Source organism: Hipposideros armiger, unplaced genomic scaffold (assembly GCF_001890085.2).
Source record: "Hipposideros armiger isolate ML-2016 unplaced genomic scaffold, ASM189008v1 scaffold_15, whole genome shotgun sequence".
NCBI classification, from domain to species: Eukaryota; Metazoa; Chordata; class Mammalia; order Chiroptera; family Hipposideridae; genus Hipposideros; species Hipposideros armiger.
The window spans coordinates 1,965,085-1,985,675 of NW_017731365.1; the positions used below are offsets into that span (position 1 = coordinate 1,965,085).

At 40.7% G+C, this 20,591-nt stretch overlaps 1 protein-coding gene across 1 annotated transcript; it reads left to right on the forward strand.

The window, feature by feature from the left end:
* The first annotated feature begins 5,104 nt into the window (after positions 1-5,104).
* On the forward strand, positions 5,105-17,975 carry SRGN (serglycin). Its single transcript, XM_019624300.1, has 3 exons — positions 5,105-5,262; positions 13,134-13,281; positions 17,090-17,975. Exons 1-3 carry the CDS (start codon positions 5,187-5,189, stop codon positions 17,301-17,303), a joined length of 438 nt encoding a protein of 145 aa, XP_019479845.1. The 5' UTR covers positions 5,105-5,186; the 3' UTR covers positions 17,304-17,975.
* Positions 17,976-20,591: the final 2,616 nt, after the last annotated feature.

A 20,591-nucleotide genomic window follows, 5' to 3' on the forward strand; every position in this document is an offset into this window, starting at 1 on the left:
CGCATCCAAGCTCCGATAATTTTTGACAGGTGATCAAACTTGTGTGTGGTCTCGCATTGTCATGATGGAACACAACTCCTTTACAATTAACAAGCTTCAGACATTTCTGGATAATGGATTCATTCAAACTGTCCAATTGCCGACAGTACATATTCAAATTGATTGTTTGGTTCCGTGGTAGGAGCTTGAAAAACACAGCACCTTTAAAATCCCACCACACTGAGAGTATAACCTTCCTCTGATGAATGTCTGTTTTTGGTGTCGCTTGAGGCAGATCATCACGTCAGGACCAAGACTGTTTGCGCACCACATTGTTGTAAACAATCCACTTATCACCAGTTATCAGTTGCTTCAAAAAAGGATCGTTTTCTTCACATTTAATGAACATATTGCAGACGTTTATACATGCTGTCAAATGAACTTTTTTGAGTTCATGCGGAACCCAAATATCAAGCTTGCTTTCGTATCCCAGCTTCTTCAGGTGGTCATGAACACTTGAATGATGGATGTTCAATGTTTCTGCAATCTCTCATGTCATGTAACGTGGGTTTGACTTGATCATTGCCTTTATTTTGTCGTCATCAACCTCCGTGGGCCTCCCTGACTGAGGAGCATCATTGAGATCAAAATCACCAGCACAGAATTTCATGAACCATCGTTGACACTGACTTTCTTGTAGAACATTGTTACCATAAACTTTATGCAACTTTTCACAAGCTTGACCTGCGTTCTTCCCTTTATGGAAATAAAACAATAAAATATGGCAAAAATACACAGTTTGGTCTTCCATCTTCAGCTTACTGTAAAATCTCCAAAACTCAACCACATTGCTCAATTTTTTTTAGAATTAAGCTAGAACTGTCAGCTGTCAAATGACATAGCAATAACATAGATGTGAATGAGTCTAGTACTTCCAAAAATGAACTAGTGCCATCTGTCGCAAACATGCGTCATGACTTTTCCGACAACCAGTAGTTGAGCCTTGATTGCTGTTGGCACATCATTGGGTGGGATTAAGTCTCAGGTTGACTGGCTGTGAGGAGTGGCCATGACTATAGTGGACAAACTGTTGTGGTTGCTGACCCCACATAGCAGGATTCACTTTAGTGAAGCTCTGGTACTTGCTGAGTCCACCTTTTGGATGTGTCATTTGTGGAGGTGATTATGTGGCCTGAAGCTGGCCACTAGGTGTGTTGGTTCTGGAGCCTCTTGGGAGGAGCTGTGGTGTAGACCAAAGTCAGCCGCTGCCTGTATTAGGCCCATAACCACCTGGTAGGAGCTACAAAGTGATCTGAGGTTGATAGCTGCCTGTGCTGAGCTTGGAGGCACCTGGGAGTGGTTGTACTATAAACTGAGGCTAGCTGACACTAGTGCTGAGCTTGGGGCTGCTTAGCAAGAGGTACAGGACACACCAAGGCCAGCCACTGTTTGAGGTTTGTGGACCTTTGAGAGGTGTTAGGAAAGTACACAACATAGTTGCAGGCTGGCCACTTGTGTGGATTAGCCTCTGAAAGAGTTTCAAGGTGGGTGCATGAATGGGTGGGGTGGGGTCTCAGAGAATCCAGGGTGGGTCAAGAGTGGTGTTAGCTAGGTAATGGGGACTCGGATTTGGTGCCCACCTGTGTCTGCTGACTAGGTGGGAGAAGGACTCAATAAAAAAAACAATGGGGTCTGCCAGCCCTTTAGTCCGGGAGAGAGCAGCCCCTCCAGCCCTTTCCCTGAAGCTAGAAAATTCAGCTCCTCTTCATAGGTCCCTGGTACTATTTGAGCTGCTATCACTTTGCTGGAGCTTAGGACCAGTGTTTGTAAGCAAGTGAGTCTGTGTTCAGGCCCTTTAAGAGGACGCCTGGGTCTGCAGCAGCATTCTGTCTCACCAGGACTGCTTCCCTGCTGATTTCCACAGCCAGTTGTGTGGGGATTCCTTTTCCCAGCATTAGTGCTTTGGGCTGGGGAGCCCAGTGTGGGGCTGGGACCCCTTGATCCTCAATGGGGACTTCCGTAGCCGAGATATCCCACCTGATTCTTAACCATCATATATGGGTGTGGGACCAGCCCTTTTCACGTCTCTTCCCCCTCCTATCAGTCTCAACGTGGCTTCTTCTTTATATCCTTAATTATAGGAATTCTGTTCAGCTAGACTTCAGGTGATTCTCTGGTGATTGCTCTATAATTTAGTCGTAATTTTGATGTGGTCATGAGAGGAGACGAGTACAGCGTTTACCTACTCTGCCATCTTCCAACCTCGATTTATCTTAACAAGTGTTCTGCTGAGTTGTAATGCTGGAAAGGTTCAAGTGCTCCAACTTGACCCTCCTTTTTAAAAAGACCAGCCAGGGGGTGGCTGGTTAGCTCAGTTGGTTGGAGTGTGGTGCTGATGGCACCGGGGTTGCTTGGTTCAGTCCCCTTGTGGGCCACTGTGAGCTGCACCCTCCTTAAGGGAGTCAGCTATGCTGTTGTAGCATGGGGGCAATGTGTGGCCAATGACGATGGCTGCTCCCCAATACATTAAAAAAATAAAATAAAATAAAAAGACCAGCCAGGAACCAATAGCTAGTGAAAAGTGAGTGATGTTTGCAATGCTTTGGTGGGAGGGGTTACATTACTTTCTTAGACAAGGACTGATTAGTGTCCTGTTCCAGGGTAATTATAAAGAAATAAAGATAGCCATTTTACAGGCAAATCAATTCAGCGTGAAGTAAACTAGGTGCATTTAAGGTTGCCTGATAAATGAAGGGTTAAGTCAGAATTTGTCTTTTAAAGTTATAGAAACATGCTTATGGTAGAAGCTGAGGTTTAGGGAAACATAGGGGTTCTCTTTTTGGTTAATGGAGGAAACTTTGGGCAAGAAGATGGTATTCAGCATCTGCCAATGTGACCCTCACAGTGTGTGCCGTGACTTTTTTGTGGGCATCCTCTCATTGGTTTTCTATACCATCATTAGCACTGAGACGATGGGGGCATGAAGAGTGGATGGTCCAGCATCTCTCAGCTGGTAAGTGAGGGAGACAAGTTCTGACTTAGAGCTTCTGGCTGCTGAAGGCATCTATCCTGCTCCTTTACAACTTGAAGAGAACTAGGGAAATGAAACTGGAGGAAGGCTATTTAGAAAAAGAAACTGTTGGTTGTCAGTGTACTGGGAGAAGAACAAATGCTTATGAATGCTGCAAATTATTTTTAGAAAATCACCACAACCCAAAGAAAGAAAAAATGATGTACCTAGAAAAAAAGCCTCCAAAATTACCATTTTAAAGCACAAACTCTAATCAGCTCTGATGTTTTGCAGGAAATTAATGGAAGCTATTGACAGGGTTTATTGTCAGGGTTTTAAATTGGGGCATAGGATTAAAAGAGACTGAAGATGAGGGCTGTTATTTCAAGCTGAAACCAATATTCCATAGTGGGGAACTCCCTGGGTTTGGGAGTTTGGGGGTTGGTTACTGCCCTCAGAGGAGTCCTGGGCACAATTCCAGGAGGTTCTGAGAAGGGTCGCAATGTGCATTCTTTGTAACCCTTGTTTACTTGCATGACAGCTACTCAGCGATTAGATTCTGAGTGCTGTCCTTAGCAGGAAATGGTAAAGGAATCAGCAGGAAGCCGAAGCAAGTAAAGGGAAACTCCTCCCTCCTGTCAAAGGCCAGGCCAGGGTGAGGATGAAATGGCAAGTGGGAGCTGTAGGGGCAGAGATGTTAAAAGGGAGTGTGGTTGAATCTTGAATGGAAGTGAGGAAAAAGTAGGTGCCGCATGGGCAGGAATGCCTGATAGACGGTTGTGTTTATTGTGTGACTTTAATATGGAGCTTGTACTTGATTTTCCTCAGTCCTGCAGAAGTCTGCACACGATCCCCGGGACCTGGGAAAATGCTGTTCCTTAATTTACAGAGGGCAGTGGTTTGTGTGTTTTCTGAGGGCCAGCAGCCCACTGAGAGGACAACCTCCCCTCGTTTCTGCTTTCCAGCTTATTCAAAGCCAGAGGACCCAAAACTCAAGTTGACATTTTTTACCAGGAAAAAAGATGAAAGTGTAAATGGAATCTAATCATAAGAAATACTTGGGGGACCAGCCGAGTGGTGCGTTGGTTGAGAGTGGGCTTGGGACGACAGCTCTTAGCAGCAGGTCCCCAGTTAGGATCCCACTTGAGGGCCAGTGATGCTGCGCCCTCTACAACTAAGATGGTGAACAACAGCTTGACCTGGAGCTGGGTTGCCTGAGTCGCCTGCGACGGCCTAGGCTGCAGTGGCCGGCAGCCGGCGTGAGCTGCTGTGAGCCACCGTGAGTGGCCGTCCATTGGCTGGCCACGGATCTGCCTCAGCCGGGAAGAGCACAGTGATCACAATACCAACATGGGCCAGTGAAGTGATGTCCTCCACAACTAGACTGAAGAACAAAAGGACAGCAACTTGTCTGTTTCCCTTCTCCGATTCCCCAACGCTGTTCCCCTCCCCCAATTTCCCAATAAAATCTTTAAAAAAAAAAAAAAAGAAATACTTGGTGTGAAGGAGCAGAGGAGTGGAAAATCATTTTTCTGTCTTACCTAGCTCTTTGTAAGTGAAAATACTCACTCTATTCTTGAGGTCGAGGGAGAGCCTGTGATTCAAAGGGAGAAACTTAATCCAAAAAGAAGAAACTGGTTATCTGAAATCCGACAACACTCTCTTGTAGATTAGAATTTAGCTTTGAAGTTTCACCTCTTGAGTTTGGCTCAGTGAGTTATGTTACTCTTGATGAAAAAGAAAATTAAGAATATTTTATGTGGAAGGCACACAGTGGTGAAAAGTCACCACCTAGCTCCTTTATCTCACCAACAGTGTAGTGGACTCTTAATGGTAGCAATCTCATGTTTAGATTATTACCTGAAGAAAGGAAAAGCAAACTGTGCTGAATGCTGATTCCACTGTTTCGTGGGGAAAATTTTCAAGTGGAAAACAGCAAAGCTTTTGAAAAACCAGAGCTGGGTAGAGGAATGCAGTTTCATAATGGGTATGAATACTTATTTTGCTGCCTGTTTTTTTTTTATCTTTCTGGGTTTTGATGTAGATCTCTTTCTATTTGTTCAGGAAATTGTGACGTGTGTTCTGGGCAGGGTCTGAGGTTTTGGAACCCTTTCTAAAAGGGACAGAGAGCACCCTGCTACATTTCCAAATCGTGAGGTTGGCGTGCAGGCGGTAGAGCTGAAGTGAGCTGTTCACGATGCAGGTGTTCCTCCAGTGCAGCAGGCTGGTCCTGGTCCTCGCCCTCATCCTGGTTTTGGATTCTGCAGTTCAAGGTAAGACTCAGGATTCTTGTCCCCCTGGAATCTTCTTTGTAAGCCCCAGGGTCCACACAAAAAGTTATACTCCCTTTAAAGTACAGAATGTATTATGGTGTGGGAAATAAGGTAAGGAAAAGGATTTGGGGTGGCTTAACTCCTTAGTGTGAGTTTGGTTAAATTGGGTACCAGGAAAAAATAAATGCTCAGGCAGGTACAGCCTTGTAAACGCAATGATTAAAATTGTGCTATTTTTATGTTTGGGTGGAAATGTATATGGTTTGTAAACTTTTAAAACCTCAAGAAAGGAATAATGACCGGTTGCATGGAGATGACACCTTTGAGTGTTTTGCAGTTTTTACCTGAGTGTCTACATCAATCCCAAGTTTTAATATATTACGGTGGTATGATAATTATTGTAACACTGGGAAGTGCTATTTTTTAATCAGAGTAAGTTTGACTGTGTATTTTTTCTTTCTTTCTTTCTTTTTTAAACCTGATTCTTAGTGAAAATTCAATTATGATTAGGCATAGTAATGTAAATCCTCTTAGATTCTAAAGAGAGGCCACAGAATTTTACTATTTGTGCTGTTGCTCAGAGAAACATTGTAAATTTCTTGTTAGGTTTCTATGTCATTTAGGGCTGGTTAGTCAGACTAAAACAACGTAAAACCTTGAATGATTAAGAAAACAAGAATGATCAGTTTTTAAAGAAATATACAATTTCTTCTTCTTTGGTAAATAAAGGATTATGTCTAAACAAGTCAGAAGATCATGACCTGACAAATAGATGGGAGAACTTATAGTAGAAAAACATTAAGTTCTCCTAAATCGTAAAGGAAATATTGAGTCATGGTGACACACATGTCCCGGATTTGTTCTTTTGAAGTGACTTCTAGTTGTCTTTTTTTTACTTCTGGTGGAAATTAAATTGTATAGATGGCCTCACATACATTAATTATGTATTGAAAATTTATAAAATCACTTTTTTTCTTGTTATGCAATTGCTGAAGAGAAAAGAAAACAGCAAGTGACATTGCTGAAACTTTCCCACTAATCTATTTCTTTTTAAAAGTATAGAACATGTGTTAATTGTAGGGAACAGGCTTTACTTGGATTTTTAGGGGAAATCTTCAGTTTAATGAAATAATTCCATAATGTGTTCTGACAAGATCCAGAGCAGAGAGAGCTGTGTTTGTAGCACAAACTAGTGTGACCAGTGTGACCACAGCTATATAAGTCTTTACATCTTCAAAATTTCCCAGAAATGTCACATTTCCCACTAAGAGTCAGTAAGTAAAACTAGAATTAAAACAAAAATGTTCCTATGTAGTAGGTATTCATCAGAAAGAAGTGAAGAAAGAAACCATTACGAAATTGTATAAAGTACTAGTATTTATGTCATTCACTAGTAGGTGTAGCTCTTTGCTGGAAAAGAAACCAAAAAAGAGAGAATAAATGAACTGAAAAACGAGGGTGTTTCCAAAAGGGAAGTTCACTTGGTGTTGGAATTAAAGGTTTGTGCTCAGTTCTGAATAAGAAGGGAAATAGATGCCCACCCACAGCAGCGCATGTGAGTGATAGCAGCCCAAGGCTGCGATACAAAGAGCCACAGCACTATTTTACTGCACATCCACATCATGCGAGATATGACTCGATAGCATTCTTTCCCCACCTTTTAAAAATGTTTTACTGAACCCATTGGTTTGATTGAGCTGATCAAATTAACTAGGCTTTTGGCTTGCTTTTATAGAACATATTCAAAATATCTTAGGTTACTGTATTTGTTTGCTAGGGCTTCCATAACAAGTACCACAGATTGGGTGGCTTAAACAACAGAAATTTATTTCTCTACAGTTTGGGAGGCTAGAAGTCCAAGATCAAGGTGTTAGCAGGTTGGCTTCATTCTGAAACCTCTCCCCTTGGCTGTCTTCTCTCTGTCTTCACGTGGTTCTTCCTCTGTGTCCCAATGTACTCTTCTTATAAGGACACCAGCGTATGGGATTAGGGCTCATCCATAGGACTTCATTTTACCTTAATTATCTCTTTAAGGCCCTGTCTCAAATACAGCCCCATTCTGAGGTACTGCAGGGGTTAGGACTTCAACATATGAATTATGGGGACATAAGTCAGCCCATTTCAGTTACTATAAGTCAAACCCAAGTAAAGACATGGTGTAAAACTGTGTTACGAGTGCCAAGAAATGAAAGCTTGGCAATGTGGGAGACCCTGGAGGGCACGGATGGCTAATCAATTTAATGTAGAGCTCCAGAGGATTGTGATTCCTCAATTCTTTTATTGCCTCTTTTTCAAAGATGCCCATAGAGAGAGAAACTGGAAAATCTATGAGCAGGTATGGCCAAGGGGGTGTCTATTCCCTACTGCCTCCTGGATCACAATAATGATAATGATAGTGATTCCACCTATGTGTGTGCTCTTGGATTGTAATGTGATTTCACATACATTCTCTGGTAAATAATCACTTTTTTCTATGAGGAGGAATTAACACCAATTTAGAGAGGAGAAAATTGGATCTTACATTCATCATCTGATTTGCTCTTTACATCAACCTCTTGCAAATCATTTATGAGACTTGCCCAAGACCTATTACAACTAATTAGTGGCAGAACTGGTAGCTTACTTGCAAGGTCAGAGTTAACTTTCTACTGCAACTTGGCTGTCTTCTAGGTGGATTAGAGATTTTCCTTATTTTAAACAAAAAAACCTTGCTTTGACTATAGCCCTTGCTGTTAAGTTTATCTCTGAGTTGAGAGACAGAGAGGGAGAAATCGAAAGTAAGCTTTTTATAGCTTGTCAAAACATGCAAATGTGGGGGACCCCTCTCCATATTATGGAATTGATTGGCCAGTGGGAAGCAACCCCAGCTTAGGGATTTCTGTTTGAATTCTACCAAACAGTAAATCAAAATGGTCTCCCCAACTCCTACCCTGACCCGCATGCAGTTTCTGCTTAAGTTTCTCTAACACACCTGTATAGCAAGTCCCCATTAAGAGTAGGAAATCAGTAAACTGTGATGATGGTGGGGGGAAATTGGTACTACAATATAAAAAAATACAGAGAGCTTACTGGGGTTAGCTATTTGATCTGGTAATATTTATTTACAGAAAGTATTTTGGTAAAGCTGGACTAGTGACAAAAAGAGAGAGAGAGAGAGAGAGAGAGAGAGAGAGAGAGAGAGAGAGAGAGAGCGATGGACAGCGAGGGAAGGAATTCTAAATAAAAACCATTCTTCTCCCCAGAATCCACTTTAAAATCAACCAGCAGAGCCAGGAAGTAGAGCCTTTTAGGAAGATAACCTTTCTGTCCATGAGCATAATCTCTTTTATTTTTTAAAATATGGTAATCATAAGATATTTCTCTCAAGCAAGATAGAGTCAAGATGTCCTACAACATTAGGGGGACGGGGCTGGAACTGTTGAATTGTCACATCCTGCTACCCACCTTGAACAGGTATGTCAGGAACTATGTGTCTGTAATGCTGCTCTATATTTTAAAGTAGATTTAAAAGCATCAGTCCCAAATCAGATAAACTTTTGGAGTGCTGGTGGTGTGGGGGGACTTCTACCTTTGATTTCTTTGTAAATTTTTAAACAGCTTTATTGAGATACAATTCACATACCATACAATTCACCCAAACAATTCAATGGTTTTTAGCATATTCACAGATTCATGCAACCATCACCATAGTCAATTTAGAACATCTTATCACCCCTGCAAAAGAACCCCATTTATAAGTTTTAAAAGCTGAGATTTAGAACTCTGGGGAAATTTTTTTATTTTAGATTTTATTTTTACTAATTTATCAAAGTTGTATTTGTTATACCAGTGAAAAGATGTGGTCTTTCACATGCATTCTTCCTCATGAAGTATTAGTTTTGCTTTTCTGTTTAACTTCCTATCTATGCAAACAATTCCCCAGCTTGATATTCAGTGTATCAGACGCAGTACAGGAAATTGCCTAATGGTAGCCATGAGCCAGTTGTGGCTACTGAACACTTGAAGTGTGGGAAACATAGTGAGTACAAACTGAAATGTGGTTTAAGTGCAAAATGTACACCAGACTTGAAGTCTTAATATGAAAAAAAGAATGTAAAGAATCCATTAGAAACTTTTACGTTGATTATATGTTAAATGACAATATTTGAATATATTGGTTTAAATAAAATTTATTAAAATTAATTTCACTTGTTTCTTTTTGCTTTTTAAAAGATAGCTGCTATAACATTGAACATTTCATACGTGGTTTCTTCTTATGTTTTTATTGGACGGCCCTGGTCTAGACAACATAGGGTGTGAAGACAGCGCCCTCTGCTGAAGGAGATGTTGGGTTTTTATCCCACCTACAAGATGAGGCTTTTAAGTAGCAATTAGATTCCAAACTTAGGCTGCTTCAGGAAAGAACCAGAGGAGAAAGAAAGAGCTAAAATGTATTAAATACCTACCATATGCAAAGGCTTGTGTTAGATGTTTCAAACACGTTTATCTGCTTAAACAGGAACTCTTTGGGATACTATTAATCACATTTGAAAGATGAGAAATTGAGAATCAGAGAGGCATTAAATGGGAAAATAGGAATTTAAATTCTGGTCTCTCTAGAAGCTGTCCTCTATCAGAAATAGCTCTTTGTTCTCCTAATCAGAGAAACTAGCACTTAAAGAGCTCTGACCATGGTGCTATTCTAAGAACCTAACACTTATATGTCATTATTAGATCTATTACTGTCCCCATTTTATGGATGAGGAAATCGAGGTACAGGGACGTTAAGTAAGTTGGTCAAGGTCACACAGCTGGTAAGGGGCAGACATTGTGATATCAATCTTTCTACCTTACCTCCACCCTCCAGGCAGTGACAGAGCTAACCCATTTTGGATGACTAGCTGTCCCAGACCAGACATTGTAAGCTATATTCAGGGACCATGGCGAAGATCGCATTAGAATAGCAGTTCCAAAGAAAGGAAAGAAAGAAAGACAATGGGAGAATATTTACTTTTTTCCAACATCAGAGTCTTTCTTTTTTTTATATTTTTAAAGAAATATTATTTATTATAGCAACTTATAAAATGAAATGAGAACAAAAATCACCAGTCTACCACTATAGTTATTTTCCTGTATTTCCCTCCCAATATCTCTTTATGTAGTTGCATTTAACAACTATTATGCATATTAACAACTATTAGGCATATAGAGTGGTCTTCTGCTTGTTTCACTCATTTTAAAACATAGATTTTCCCAAGATGTTACATAGTCTTTTCCATACCTCAAAATTTATCTGAGTATTTTCTATTGTTTTGACTACTTAGTTATTTTCCCTATTTTAAATAATACTAAGATGAACAGCTTCATGTATTTTTTATATATTATATTTGATCTATCTATAGATCTCTATAGATACATATAAATATGTATCATGTATATCTTAATGATTAATAACTTGGCAATGTTGTGTTTATAAAATTAATCAGAGATACTAGCTAAGAAAAAGTTGAGAATAGATAGAGATAATAGAGAGTCATGAGGAAAAAGGACATTTGGAAAATATTCTGTGGTTCTGCAGTCTTTAAAGAACAATGTTCTTGATCATCCCATTGAGATGAAATGTGAACTTGACCTCAGCAAAAGCTCCACTTTTCAATCTCTGATAGTTACTGTCAGAAGAGAGCAGGATACAGCTTGTGAATCTCTGTAAAACACAGATGTCCAGGGGGAAAAAAAGCTAAACTCCAAAATTCATGATCTTTGGGGGGTTAAGTAAAGAGATTAGGGGTAACTTTCCCTTTCTTTTGTTTGCTACATTTTACAAAGTTTTCTGTAATCAACACATATTCTTCTTCTAACATAAATGTCATTTTTAAAAATTGGCAACAAAAGTAGTCTAGATGTAAGGAATATCTAAATAAATTTCCATTTCTAGGAGAGGTGCTGTAAAAGGTAGAGACCCCTTTTGACTAGTCTCTTGACTAGTTAAAACAAAGCCAGGAAACCCTCTGACAAGTTGCTGTGCGAGTTCATTTATATCAAATTCTAGAAATTTCAAACTAATCTATAATGATAGAAAGCAGATTAATGGCTGGGTAGGGTCAGGAAGAATCAAGAGGAGAGAGAGAGAAGGGCAGGGTTACAAAGGGCCCAAGGAAACTTTGGGGGTATTGGATAGGTTCATATTTTTGATGGTAGAGATGATTCCAATGGAGTATTCATATGTCAAAACATTAAATTGTTCAATTTAAATATGTGCAGCTTATTGTATTTCAATTCCATCAGATAGAAGCTGTTAAAAATAAATATAATTGATTTTGAATAGACAACGCATACATATGGCTCAGATCGAAAGGTTCAAAAGGATATGCAGTAAAAAATCAGTGTCCTTTTTTCCACTGTCTTCCAGCCACCAGTTCCCCCACACAGGCAATCAGTTTGTTGTGTATCTTTTCAGAGGTGTTCCATGCACGTAAGCATGTATGTGAATATATTCTTAAAAACACAAACACACACAAATAGTAACACGCAGTGTGTAGTGTTTGTTAGTTTTTTTCACTTGATAGTATACCTTGGAGGTTATTCTATATCAGTACCCAAGGAGCTGTTTCATTCTTTTAATAGATACAGAGTATTGTAGGTTATATCTTAATTTATTTAACATTTAATTTTCCAATCGTTTGCTATTGCAAAAAAATGCTGCAGTGATTGTCCATAGCACTGTCCTTTTTTTTTTCTCTAAAATAGTTGTTATCATTTACATTTTGATCTGTATAGGACAACAATGTGCTGTGCTTTAAAACTACCTTTTCTGCTTTTCAAAAATTCTATATGTCAACTATAAAAAAATAAAAAAAAAGAATTGTAGACATGCCTCTTCTTGCTAGGTGATTATTAGTTGCACTTGTGTGAATAAAGTGTATGCTTGGGGTGGGGAAGAGACGAACGTTTTGAAGGGTGGTGAAGTATTTCTCATCACGAGGCCTCTATCCTTGCCAAATAAATTGAGGAATGAAGAGTTTATTTTATGAATTAATAAGAAATCTCCTATATAACCCCATAACACCAGATTTGAAGCCTTTTGCATAGAAATTAAACTCAAAAGAAGCTGTGACAATCTAGGATATTCAAACCTGTCTGTCCCTCTGTGAACCAAGGAACCTTGTTTTTTCGAATCTCTGACTGTATCAGAGGGCAAAGAAAGAGGCCACGTTTTTATCTACTTTTCATTCCTAGAGCACCATATGGCCCTAAGCAGCTAGGACTCTAATTTAGTTTCAGACACATTCAGTGTATTCCTTAACCTTTCTGAACATGATTCAACTCATCTTTATAAAAAGAGGCAGGCTTTAGGGTCAAATACGGTTTGAATCCTGGGTCCTCTACTTAGCGCTTGTGTTGCCTTAGTTTTCCTTTGTATGAAATGGAGATAATAGTACAAAAATAATAATAGTTAACATTATTTACAAGTGTTTACTGTGTGCCTGGCAATATGTGAAGGTCTTTATACGCATTTTCTCATTTGATTTTTGTGACCAGCTTATGAAAAAGAGACACTAAGAGATACTCATGTATCTTTGTTTTATAGTGGGGATTTGGGGAAGTGAAAATTTCACAGCTCAGAAGCAGCAGAGCTAGGACTTCACTCCAGGCAGCTGATTGCAAAGCCTATTCTAACCTTCAGCTCTGGGCTACTTTGTAAGGGTGTTGAGAGTATAAACGATGTATATAAAGGTACATAGTGGGTGCTCCTGTTATAGTAATGGTCATACAACCTGTCCACACTTTTCCTTCTACCAAATTTAGAATTTATTAAACATTTCTCAGGGACAGAGAGATTAGAAGCTGTGTAAGAGGTACTTATTAACCACATGGATTCCTTATTTGGGCAGGTTCACCCTTGCGGAGAGCCAGATACCAGCGGGTCCGCTGCAATCCCAACAGTAATTCTGCAAACTGCATCGATGAAAAGGGACCAATGTTTGACCCATTTCCAGAACAATCCAACAGAATTCTCCCTCCAAGGATTGACCCTTTTTTGTAAGTGGACTTTACTTTCACTTTCACCTACTTCTGTTAAGGTCCTGGCATGGAGATGGGAAGGTCATCCAGAGTGATTTTCTTCAGGCTTTTGCTTTGGTGGTTTGGTTTTCACTGTGCAGTACATGATATAACTGTACTGTATTTACTGGTATATAAGATGTGCAAGAATACATGATTCATCTCTGCTTCTGCAAAGTCTTTTTGTTTGGGCAGAGACAAAAATTGAATGAAAACGTTGTGAAAATAATTGGTGAAAATATTTTTCACCAACAGGTATTGAAAATTATTGAACATTATTTTATTTATGTAAACAGAGCCCATTAGATATTAAAATCTAATAGGAGTCCCTCAACTGAATGGATAAACAAAATGTGGTGTATTTCTAAAATGAAATATTATTTAATCATAAGGAATGAAGTACTGATACATACTACATGGATAAATCCTGAAAACACTATGCAAAGTGAAAGAAACCAGACACCAAAAGCCATATGATTCCACTTATATGAAATGTCCAGAATAGATAAATACATAGAAGCAGAAAATAGATTAGTAGTTGCCAGGGGCTTCGGGGAAGGGAGGAATAAAGAGATTGTTAATAGGTGTGGGATTCTTGAGGGATGATAAAAACATTCTGGAATTAGATAGTCATGATTTAAAAAAAAGAAGAAGAAATTAGGCAAATGAAAAATAAATACCATAGGGCCGGCTGAGTAGTGTGTTGGTTAAGAGAGGGCTTGGGACACCAGAGGGCCCCGGTTTGGATCCCACATATGAGGGCCGGTGACATTGCCCTCCACAGCTATGATGCTGAACAACAGCTCAACCTGGAGCTGGGCTGCCGTGAGTCGCTGGCGACAGCATAGGCTGAAGCCCCTGCCACAGTGGGTTGCCATGGGCTACCGTGTGTAGCCAGCAGCCAGTGTGAGCGGCCAGCAGCCGCCGTGAGCGGCCGTCCAGATGTGGGCGACTGATCTGCCTCACCTGGGAAGAGCACAATGATGGTGCCAACTTGGGCCAGTGAAGCAACGTCCTCCACAATTAGACTGAAGAACAAAAGGACAGCAACTTGTCTGCTCCCCTTCCTCCAGTTCCCCAGTGCTGTTCCCATCTCCCAATTCCCTAATAAAAATCTGTAAATAAATAAATAAATAAATAAATAAATACCATGATTTTAAGTCATAAGTCTAAGTTGCATTTTAAGTCATAAGTTCCAATAGTAATTCATTTAAATCTAAAATGTTAGAGGAATAACCCAAGTTCTCCAAAACAACCATTTTTACACCATTTCTCCTCTCCTTAAATCTCAATGGTATTTCCTCTCCACAGCCAGTAACTTTCCTTTTCACTCTGACACTCCTGTCACCATGGATGACCTTCCCTATTTCTGTGTAGGTCCTGGACCTGGTTGCCCTCAGATCCAATTCTTCTCCCTCCCGCTCCCTGCTCTGTATTGGGTGGGCACTGAGGGCTGATTCCTGTGGTCTGCATTTCTCAGGCTGCCAGATTTGTGGCTGAGACTGGCCAATGGGAGGAACGGAAGGGAGATGGGAGTGCACGTTCCCTAATCTCTGGGTTTCCTCACTATTCCCCATTTGGCTTTGCGTCTCTTCCATCACACGTGTAAGCACTTCCCTGTGGTAAATATTTAGATACGTTTCCTGATTGGACTCTGACTGTGGCAGCCTCTAAGGCTACCACTCCTTGTGCTGGGTATCCTATCCCCACACACCCTCTCCAGGACTTCAAGTCTGCAATAACCCCTCTAAACACAGTGTCTTCTTCCCATCAGTATGCAGACCTTCTCTATCTAGTATCTCCTACATTTAGGGAACATCCCTTCTTCAGCTATGCATCCTCTCCAGCGACTGCCCCGCTCTCTGCCCCTCTCTACAGTAGCGCTTCCTGAAAGGGTAGCCCATGCTTGCTCTCCCCACTCCTCTCCTCAGCCTCTTCTGGTTGGACTTCTTTTTCCATTGTCCACTTACAGTGCTTCTTAAGGTCACAGTTACTCCTGGTTTACAGAGCCACTGGTTACTTCTCTATGTTTAGCTTACCTGACTTAGCTTATTTGACTTCTTAATCACCTTCAAAAAGAGTTGACCTCCCCTCCTTTGAAATGCTTTCTTCTCTGGGCTTTTAAGGCCCCAACTTGTCTTGGGTTTCCTTCTATGTCCCTGGCTGTTCTTGCTCCTCTGCTCAATAGTCAATATGGTGGTGTGGCCCTGGCTCCGTCCTGGGCCTTTTCTCTATTTGCATGCTTCCTTTAGGTGACCTCATCCTGTTCTATGGCTTTCAATACTGTGTGTGTGTGTGTGTGTGTGTGTGTGTGTGTGTGTGTGTGTGTGTGTGTGTGTGTGTAACTACCAAATCTGTGTTTCCAGCTATGACCCCTTTTCCCTGACCCCTTAGTCTAAACTAGCCACCGGTCACTCTCTATTACATTAGTCTATTTCATTTTTCTGCATAGCATTTAGCACCACCTAATGTTTCCTGATTTATATATGCACTTTTTATTGTCTGTCTTCCCCATTAAATTATAAACTTCTTGAGCAGGGGCCCTATCTGTCAATCCTCATTCTATCAAGTGCTCAGAAAAGGGATCAGGTGTTCAATAAATATTTATTGAATGCATGCATGAATGAAATTCTAATCAGTTGTATGGCCTGTTTTTTATTTTCATGGAGAAGATGACCCATAGGCTGTGAAACTCAATGTTTGTCTCTGATACATTGTGGCCTTCTTTTGCCACTGAGGGGTGGCGCCATTGCTCTGGGTTTTTAGTACCACCACACTAATCCCAGATGAATGAATACACTTATTTTGGGGGGGAAATCGAATATGAATATGCAAATATAATGCTTAACTTCTGACAAAGAATTTCTTAAGAGTGGGCTTTGTTGAAGCAGTGTAAATTATTAGAAGTTTTGTCGAAATTTTAAGTTAGGAAAAAATGTCATCTCTCTAGACTGACTGACTTGTTTGTCCTTTCTTTAGTGGGAGAAAATGTAAAAAGGGGTATTTATTTATTTATTTATTTGTTTGTTTATTGTTAAGATTTTTATTGGGGAATTGGGGTAGGGGAACAGACAAGTTGCTGTCCTTTTGTTCTTCAGTCTAACTGTGGAGGACATAGCTTCACTGGCCCATGTTGATATTATCATTGTGCTCTTCCCAGATAGGGCAGATCAGTCGCTGGCCACTGGACAGCCGCTCACGGCAGCTCTTGGCAGCTCACGCCAGCTGCCGGCCACTCACAGTAGCTTTATGGCAGCCCACTGCAGCCCCACTGCAGTCTATGCCGTCGCCGGTGACTCACGGCAGCCCAGCTCCAGGTCAAGCTGTTGTTCACCATCTTAGATGTAGAGGGTACAGTGTCACTGGTTCTAATGTGGGATCCGAACTGGGGCCCTGCTGCCCAGAGCTGGCGTCCCAAGCCGACTCTTAACCAATGTGCCACTCGGCCGGCCCTGGTCTTTTTATTTTTAATAAATGATCCCATAAGTAAATTCCACATGTAGGATTCCTATGCTAGTGATAAGAAAATCAGCATTGTTTATATGAGCTGGCAGTGGGTAAAAGTGGACTTAATAAATGCAATGAGTTAGGTTTAATAAATGTAGACAAACATGAGGAAAGGTCTGTCTTGTTTTTTGTTTTAAAGCATTGAATAACTGGGAAGCTTTTAATTTGATTAACTGGGTAGCTGCATTTATTTTATTATCTTAAAAAAAGTATATTACGATTATCTTCCTCATGTCTTCAGCTTTACTGTGATGTTTTTCATTTTTCTGTCTTCCTTCAGGAGACCCCAGAACTTGAAGGATGTCTTCCCTGTTTCTGAGGACTATTCTGGATCAGGCTCTGGAAGCGGCTCTGGCATTGACTTCCCAACTGCAATAGAACAGGAATACCAACCAGTAGATCGTGATGAGGGTTTCTATTACAGCTTTAGGCCTCTGCATTCAGACAACCAGGACTTGGATCAAGATGGACCCGAAGAGAATTTTATTAAATAAAAGAGAGGATTTTCCAACTTGACTCCAGGCAATGCATTCAGTGTATTTGGTGTACCATGGTTCAATGATTAATTTTGGGACAAAAAGTTTTATAGAAAATTTAAAACATCTGAAAAAGAAGTTTAAGTTTGATCACATTTTTCCTTTTTTGTCTCATGAATTCTTAAAGCCTCCTTTATCTACACTGTCCTAGAAAATACCTGCATTTCCTTTGTATCATATTCAACCAACATCACAATGAAATTAACTCCACATGTCTATGAAAAGTGCTCTAAAGAATAAATTATATATACTCTTTTTTCAAAATTCAGTTTGCGGAACAAATTGATAGGCAATATTTCTTACCTAAGTCTTCAGGAACCTAACTCTGTGAATTATAGATATGCCCTTTTTATGAAAAAACCCAGATGAAACACACAGTGAATTTAGAGTGGGTATTTGACATGTTTTATGGTGTGAAATGTACTGCTCTTATATTACCATTGGATGTGTTTACAGAGCTATTGGACATGGCTTGTTTAGAAGTATGATTGCTATTACACTTACAAACTTAACACCCAAATTACAGCACAGGTGTGCTCTTAATACCTCATATTGCTTTACCTGTTTCCTGCATATCTGTGTATTTTCAAATGTTATTCTATTAAAGCAGAAGTATAATCAAATGGTTAAGCTGTCTGGGATCTCTCATTCTAAACTGAAGATAATTATTTTTGTTCAGATGTTTCTAGAACTCTTAACAAAATATCTGTAAAATTATTTTATAGTGAGAGCAGATTTTGTAACTAGGATCAAATCCTATTAACTAGTAGATGAAGAAAACAATCATACTACCTACAGCAAGAGGGTTATTCTTGTCCAAGCTCTTCCCCTTCTTGAAGGCAGTTCCCATCTCTGTTCCCCTTAGTTCTGAAAAGCCCCTTATTGTCGTGGATCCTGTTCTGCACCATCCAGACCCCCTCTTCAGAAATGAGGACTTACTCCAATTAATCTCTACTGATGAGAGCCACTTTGTCCAAGGCCAAGGCTTTTTCCCAAAGCAGCCTGTACCCAGTGACTGGTTGATGCGGGCATATGAATGTCAGGCCCCTCCCCTGAACTTGGGGCAGCTCAGAAGTGCTATCATAGATTCAGAGCTTCCTGAGAAGTCAGTTGAGGTTTTGTTGGGAATGCTTTGCATCTCCATTTCTTCCTTAGTTTTGCATCTTTCCATTCCCTCACAGCTGTTCTCCCTTAGAAACTTTCTGCAAGCTAGTTTTCGTTTCAGAGTTTGCCCCATGGTTCTAGGACAGGTAGAAAGAAGATACTATGGGATTTTGAAGCTAGATCACCTGCTGCCTGGCTGGCAACGAGGACCCTACCCTGGCCATAGATGCAACATAGGCACAAGATAGCATTGCAATTGTTAAAACTTTCACTGATGATGAACTGGGATGGTGTACCAGTGGAAGGAAGTGCACTAGGGTATGAGGTATCGGACATTTGAGAAATATGGGGAAGTAGGAATTATAAAGACAATGGTATTGGATGGCTATTGGTGGAGGCAATTAATGCCTTTAAAAGAGACAATGAAAGGTCAAGGATGATTACCGTATTTGCCGGCATATAAAACGACTGGGCGTATAAGATGACCCCCTAACATTTCCACTCAAAATACAGAGTTTGTTATATACTCGCCGTATAAGACTACCCCCTCTTCCGACCATACACCCAGTATGGTATCGCGATTCGCGATTTTGCGCTATCATACTGGGTGTATGGTCAGCTGTGTGCGATTTTGCGAGTGTGGTAAAATCGCATAACAGCAAAATCGCATAACACCCGAGCATACACCCAGCAGCGCTGCTGATGCCTGAACGGTATGTGGAATGAAGTGGGCGGGCATCGGGAGGCCACTATGGCACGGGGCAAGCACTATGGGCAGTCTATCTGAAGTGTACCTGGCGTATAAGACGACCCCCCACTTGGAGGCATATTTTTCAGGGCCAAAAAATCGTCTTATACGCCGGCAATACGGTAGTTAAAGGCTAAATATGGGCCTCCTTGGTAGCATATTAAGAAACTCTTCTGCAGTGGAAGGGCAGAAAAAGCTGAGGACCAGGCCCAGGATGTAATAATAAGAATAGCAGAGTTCAAGAATGTTAAATTGTCAAATCTAACCAAGTCTATTATGCAAAGCCAGGGCCCTAATTGGAAAAAAAAAATGAGACCCTGAGAGATGAGGACATCTGGGTTGATATTCAGATCTTGAATGCCTAGATTTCCTCAAACCCTCTGAACATATACAATAGGTCCACTCCTTAAGAACTAATGCTTTCCTCTGGCTTGAAGGGGATTAAGAGACATCTGCCCTTCAAGATCACAGGCATGCTCCCTGAAGGTCTGTCCCCACCTTCCCTCCTAGCCACCAGATCAATAGCTGGTTACATTATAAACCAACAGAACAGTGTTGGGCCTGAGAAGGAGGAAAGGTAATATACTCTGAAGGTTCTGCAGAACCTAGATCCATGTACCTCAGGAGCAAAGAGTGTGTTTATGTGACTTAATTCTAAGAGTGCTAGGTCAAAGGATGGAGGTAAAACATAAAGCTGGATGGGAGTGTTTACCGATATAGAAGTACTCTTCTGGGATACAGGTCTTAACACTCTGGCAAGAACCCCAGGAGAAGGTGTTGAGATGCTGCTAGAATGGCTCTTAGAAGGTTGGAGATAGTGCAGCCCCTGTTAAGTAAAGTAGAATGCTAGAACTGCCCATGGCATACAGTGGAAGAAGGGGGTCAAAAGGTATAAGGAAGGGAGCATGCTAGAATGAGCAGACTGTGTAAGCCTTGAAAACCCACCAGATGACTTCGTTCTGCAGGAAGGCCAGAGTGATGAAGAATATGCTGGTGAGAGGGACAGCATCTCTGAGCTATCAATGGTAGCTCTCTTCTGAAGGGAAGGGGTGATTGTAGAGATGTTACAGAACTGGGCTCACTAATAGCAATGGGAATGATAGGGTCCCAAATTAATACAGGCCAGGTGCTAGTGCAATTATCATAATTAATAGTAAGGTCAGAATGAAATCCAGGAGAGTCTGATGGGCAAAGAGTTATGGAGATGGCATCTCTAGAGGTAAGATAGTTGGTTAGAGTTCTGCATCCAATTCCAATGTGTTGTGGGGCGGTATGTGTGTGTTGGGGGGAGGAATTCATTACACCTACCAGCAAATCTCCAACACCAGATGGGTGTCCTACAATTCAACTCAGTTCTGAACTATCTACCTGGAGATAACATCCAATTCTACAAG

Bases quoted from the DNA above. Each gene is read 5' to 3' on its own strand.
- SRGN (XM_019624300.1), top strand. From the start codon at position 5,187: ATGCAGGTGTTCCTCCAGTGCAGCAGGCTGGTCCTGGTCCTCGCCCTC. The intron at 5,263-13,133 runs GTAAGACTCAGG...TTATTTGGGCAG, and splicing joins TTTGGATTCTGCAGTTCAAG to GTTCACCCTTGCGGAGAGCC. The intron at 13,282-17,089 runs GTAAGTGGACTT...GTCTTCCTTCAG, and splicing joins CCAAGGATTGACCCTTTTTT to GAGACCCCAGAACTTGAAGG.